This window comes from Octopus bimaculoides, chromosome 2 (assembly GCF_001194135.2).
Source record: "Octopus bimaculoides isolate UCB-OBI-ISO-001 chromosome 2, ASM119413v2, whole genome shotgun sequence".
Lineage (NCBI taxonomy): Eukaryota > Metazoa > Mollusca > Cephalopoda > Octopoda > Octopodidae > Octopus > Octopus bimaculoides.
Window position 1 is genome coordinate 154,443,372 of NC_068982.1, and position 6,512 is coordinate 154,449,883.

General features: G+C 36.5%; 1 protein-coding gene across 1 annotated transcript in view; it reads left to right on the plus strand.

Annotated features, from left to right (window-relative positions):
* The window catches only part of LOC106878234 (uncharacterized), a 33,811-nt gene extending 27,332 nt beyond the window's left edge, over positions 1-6,479 (plus strand). The window contains exon 4 of the mRNA XM_014927396.2: positions 5,858-6,479. Coding sequence (XP_014782882.1) covers positions 5,858-5,967 — 110 coding nt within the window. The 3' untranslated portion in view covers positions 5,968-6,479. The remainder of the gene's footprint in view (positions 1-5,857) is intronic.
* The last annotated feature ends 33 nt before the right edge of the window (positions 6,480-6,512 follow it).

The window sequence follows — 6,512 nt, forward strand, 5'->3', positions numbered from 1 at the left end:
ACATACATACATACATGCATATGGCATACATACGTATGTACGTACATGTATACATACGTATGTACGCACATGCATACATACATGCATGCATACATACATACATACATACATACATACATAAACCTGTGTGTGTTCTTACTTTCTCCAATCCCGCAACCTCATCTCTGCTTTGCAGTTTTACTTTCCACTTTCTCTTATTTGTTAATTTTTTTTTTTCTTTTTGTTCGTGTTCTCGTTGTTGCTTAACCCCAGGTTGTCCTGATGCAGCATCTTAAAATCACACTTCTTCTAACCGTGACCATTCCAGATTGAGTGTGTCTACGAGTATAACATCTGATATGTTTACTTTTCTTAAGTTGATAGGTTATTGATTGAATGAGTGCTGAGTGCTAGCTGCTATTTCTACCAGATCGATAGTGCTTGTAGAAGCTTTCTCATAACTACATAATGATGGCGTTGGAGACAGTGGTGGTGGTCATCGTCGTAGTCGTGGTGGTAGTGGAGGGTTTGTTTGTGGTGGTGTGCGACTGTTTTTTTGTTTTGTTTTTTTTCTTCTTGTTAAACCCTAGATTTGCTCTGGTCAGGTAGACTATAATATCTGATATCGAATATACCCTTGTCTTAAGACAGAAGGTTGTGATTGTTAGGCAGATTTAGCTGCTATGTTTAGCAAGTCGAACAACGTTAAAGATGCTGATTTGTGGGCGCGTGGATGCTGGGATTAACGGCGGTAGTTGCGGTAGATGAGGCTGTTAGTGGTTACCATGTTGATGATGGGAGTTGTGATGATGATAGGGTGAGGGCAGTATTAGATGATGACTACCGCAAACAGATGGTTTCTTTCCCAGCACCTTGCTGAAAAAATGTCAGTGACGTATCCACAGCTCAAGTGTTAGCGTTTAACTATCTCAGCCGACAGCGCGTGTGGAACGTGTGTGAGTACTGTGGAGTGGGTGGGTGTATTTGGATGGATGATGGCTGACAGGAGGAATAAGTGAATGGGTGGCCTCTTTTATTTTCGCTTTGTGTTTACGTGTGTGTGTGTCTGTATGTGTCTGTGTGCGTGCGTGCGTGCATGTATGCGACTGCATACAAACCTGTGTGGATTCTCAGAGAATGAACGAGAGGCAGAGGCGAGCTAGGAATAATAAAAGGAACATAGATAGGTAGAAAGAAAAGAAAAACAAAGAGGGGGAGAAGAAGAGGGAGAGAAAAGAGAGAGAGAGAAAGAGGGTCGGAGACAGAGACGGTATTCAGGCGGTGATTTTGTATATTCATTGGGTGACTGTTGTATTAGTGTGAGAATGGTAGAACTGGGTATCGGGTGCATGACCCGAACAAATAAAGGATCATAGCACTTCTAACGGGTGGCAAGAGAAAATATTTTAGAGGTTTGTTTGACGAGAAAAGAGGGCTGCCATATGGCAATAGGCCGTCTTGGCGAGTCTGTAAGTGCGCGTGTTTGTATGTATATGTATATGTGCATGAGCGTATACACGCACACACTCACATATATATATATACGTGTATGACTATACGTATTTGTCCATAGGTGCGCCTTTGTGTTTGTATACGATATCATGTATGCGTTTGATTTGCGCATGCGTGTTTCACAGATAGAATAGCTTAGCTGAAGTCAGCGTGGGAACATTGGACCTTTGTGTTCTCTACACAAATCTGAACACGTGTAAAGGTAGATTGATGTACATGAAACATCGTCAATTCTACTAGGTGCCTCTATATTTGTCCGTCTGTCAATCACAGAAAGCTATTGTGGTACTAACCTTTGTATCAAGTGAGCAGCTGGTATTATCATTAGGTGAATTGAGTAAATACATGAATAAAAGCATAATATTATTTTTTATGAATTTGGAGGATATTCTACTGTACTCCTACGTACTATGTACCCATCTGCATTTATACCTATCTACTTATCAATATATTCCATCTATTTCCTCTCTCTGCTTCTCTCTCTCTCACTCACACACACACTTACACACACACACGCGCGTATACTAATATTATGTATGTGTGTACGAATGTATGTATATTTCCTCCCTATATAGCTATCCCTTTACAATAGCATTCTGTATGTATAATAATGGCTAAGACAAGTATTCAGATAATTGTGTCGAAGACCTTAAATATTTGGGAAAAGATGATTGCTTCACTCGAACCAGAAGACAAGTCAGTTCTTTACTAAATAGTTAAAACAGAAATCACTTTGACAGAATGGAGTTTCGATGTGTTTCTGTATTCGTAAAAATGGTTTCGTATTTGCGCAGTGAACCATAAAGGATGAACGTCAAAGTCGACTTCATCGAGATTTAATCGCTGAATATAACAGACACAACTAAATAATATTTTCTACCAAAAAGGCGGTGAGCTGGCAAAAACGTTAGTACACAGGGCGAAATATCTAGCGGTATTTCGTCTGCCGTTACGATCTGAGTTCAAATTCCGCCAAAGTCGACTTTGCCTTTCCTCCTTTAGGGGGTTAATAAATTAAGTACCAGTTACGCACTGGGGGTCAATGTAATCGACTTAATCCCTTTGCCTGTCCTTGTTTGTCCCCTCTGTGTTTAGCCACTTGTGGGCAATAAAGAAATAAACGTTAGCACACAGGGCGTGTCTTTACGTTCTGAGTTCAAATTCCGCCGAGGTCAACTTTGTCTTTCATCCTTTTGGGGTCGATAAATTAAGTACCAGTTGCGTACTGGGGTCGATCTAATCGAATGCCCTCCCCCCCCAAAAAAAAAATTTCGGGCCTTTTGCCTAGAGTAGAAAAAAATATTTTCTGCCAAAAGCAGAAGGAACATATTGTCAACTACTCCGACCCCTCTTACTTAGTTGGTACTCTGTTTCATTGAATTCAAATAAAGGAAATGTTGACTACGATGGAATTTGAAATCAGAACGTAGGGGAATGTAATTAAATGTTACATTTTGTTTAAGTTAGCTACTCAATGGACTGTAGGTGCAGGCGTAGCTATGTGATAAGAAACTTGATTCCCAACCACATGGTTCCAGGTTCAGTGGCACCTTGAGCATGGTGTCCCACAAGGCACTGTGTTAGGCTCACTCTTGTTCCTTATCTACATAAATGACATCATCAGGATCCTTAGATACAATGACATAAAAAATTTCCGCGGATGACTAAGCTTCTGAAGGTTGTCGACAGGATGGAAGACCGGACAAATCTTCAATCGGACCTAGTTGCTGTTATCCAATGGGAGTAGAAACATAACAAGCAACTGAACGAGAACAAGTTTGAGATAATTCACTTTGGTAAAGAGGCTGCACTTAAACAACCATATATTCTTCCTTTAGGCGAACACCACACGGCATCAAACAAGACGTTTCATCCATTTCGAGTTCGTGAATAAACTGAGACCATCAACGTCTTCGAAACTTCCAGTCGTTCTCTCTCTCTCTCTCTGGGGCCAGCTTATCCGGAGAAAAGACGTCGGTGGGAACCAAATAAGTGTTATTTCAGAAATAAAATATTCAGAGTCGCCATCCGTTCAGAAAGAACAATTTATTCTCAGTCTAAGATTTCTGAGATTGCCTTGTGTCATTTGTCTATTAATAGTAAAATCGTACATAGCTGTGGAAATTTCGAGAAACGTATTGTTCAGCCAATGAATATCCTTGTAACATTTAATTGCTTTATTTATTTATTTGTTTATTTGTTTATTTATTACATGCTTGTTAATTACAATTCTTTAAATCTTTATGAGTAGGCTAAAGAGGAAATTATGAATAAATAAATAAACAAATAAATAAATGAATGAATGAGTAAAAACAATGAAAATATCGTGGCAAAAAGAAAACAAAACATTTGCAAATTTGAAAAGGAAACAATATTGATGGCATTTGACTCTGAAATGAAGTAGGAGAAAATCGTGTTTATATGTTTAATGATTTTCAAGTTAAATAGAAAATAGCAAACATTCGTATTTTGTTTCATAGTTTTGTTGCTATGTTTTTGGATTGTTCGTCACGAATAAAGTTTCCTATCAACATTTTATTACAACGATACGTTGCTAGGATAAAAGTAAACCCTCAGTTTACATAAATTTCTATTTCGTGAAATTACAAACAGCATTCTTCTTCTTCTTCTCTTTCTCTACTCCTTCTCTTTTTTTGTCTGTCTGTCTGTCTGTCTTTGATTTTCTGTCTTTCTGTCTTTTTTCTTTATCTTTTTTTATTTTTTAAAAATTTTTGCCGTTCTCTTTTCCTCCCTCGATTTCCTTCTTCCCTTGCTTGCTTTCCGTTCTCTTCCCTCTCTCTCTCCTTCGTCTGAGTTTCTCTCCTCTCTCACTCTTTTTACCCAAACACGCACACGCACACGCACGCACACACGCATGCATCTTACTCTGTCTATCTATCTATCTATCTATCTATCTATCTCACTCTCTATATATAAATATATAGACAGAAAGATGGGGAGAAAGAGAGAGCAGTTATCTATATTGTTAGTACTGAGTCCTTTTTGCAACATAATCTCCTTGATCCTTGATTCAAATGTTCCGCTATTACACACAGGCACGCACCACCCACATATAAGCATACACACACAGACACACACACATACACACACACACACACATACACATACACACATACACGCACACACACACACACACACATAAATATATAAAGTACAAGTGTGTTTGAATTTCATCTTTTATATTAATATGTTCTTATTATTCCTTTGGGATCTTTTCTGTCTGACTACCACTTTTCAATTTCTTCAATTTTAGTTCCAATTCATTTCATATTTGGTGTATTGGTGTAGTTTTGTATGGTAATTATTGACATGAATTTCATTTTCGTTATAAATCAATAAATAAAGAGTCAATAGCTTTTAAAATCTGCCAATTTTAAAATTTCCATAACTGCAGCTAAACAGAAAAGACCCTTCTTTTATGTCTAGTTTGGAACTACCATTCCGTTTCAAGGCTTTCTCAACCTCAACTTCTAAATGAAGTAGTGATAGTAATGTATTGTTACTGCACATTGTAGTCGGTACTACACGTTCGCGGGAATACTGCTGTAACTTATAAAGCGTTATGGCCGGGCTAAAGACTGTGTGACCGTATGCCGCTAAGCTTTTCAACAAACATTTTTCTGTCTGATTTTGTCTCGTGTTTCTATTATTATTATTATTATTATTATTATTATTATTATTATTATTATTATTATTATTATTGTTATTATTATTATGTACCGCCTAGTCTACTAGATGAAATTTTACTGGAGAATGGCTTCTTCAGACTGAGAAGTAAGATGGCAATTTGCATTTTGTCTGGGTGTATTGTACTCGAACACATTTTTTTAATAATTCAACCATTACGACTGCATAAGTTATGCCGATATATTGCTAATTATCCCTCACACACGATGGACCTAAATATACCATTACCAGCTAAGACTACAGAAGTGGTTGATTGATGAAGCCGATGATCGGCAAAATTTTCAAATCACTTACAAACTTCTCAGTTTTACACGTATACAAATACACACACTTATATAGGGTTATACACACATACATACACTTTCGCATGCGTACATTATTCATTCTCAACATTTTGTACGTTTTCTCTCCTTCATTTGATGGAGGCCACTAGTTTAATTACTAGTCATTCGATTGTGTGTGTGCGTGTGTGTGCATGTGTGTAGGGGGGGGAGGTGCATATATATATGAACAGCGTGATCAACTTTCCAGAATGTTGTTTGCATAAAATTTCTTTATAACAAAAATATTCAAGAAATTTTATTTTTATGTCGTTTTATTTTGTTATTGATCACAGTTTTAACATCTACTTTTTTTTCATTTCTTCTTTTAATTCTAGGATTCTCTGATTTTGACATGAATCTGAACAGCTTGAACAACTTGGTAATAAACCTTATGCAGAATAATTTAGATCTGAATAAACCCAGTAATACGTTTGTTAACAAGTGAACAGATACATATATACATACATACATACATATATACATATGTATGTATGTATACACACACACACACGTACACACACACACACACACACGCACACACACACAAACAGATATATATACAAAAACAAAACATGAATATTGGAAAGAAAAGAAATGTAAGGTTTTGCTTTTTTGTGATTAAAACGAAGATTTGCCAATGAAGGATTTTCTACGAACACCGTGATTCAAATAGGACTTGATATTTGTAAAATGCAGTATATTAGAAGAAAAAAAAATTACATGGACATTCATGATTGGTGGTGGTACATTAAAAAATTCATGATGACATAGCAGGAAGAATTAATGTCCACCTACATTGTACAATTCCACAATTTCAAGATCTTAAATATCTGTAAATCAAACACCATTTGTGTGTGTGTGTGTGTGTGTCCGTGTGTATGTGTGTGTGTAAGTATGCATGTATGTATATACATTCATTGACATAAGCACATATATAATATATATCATATCATATATATATATGTATGTATGTATATATATATATATATA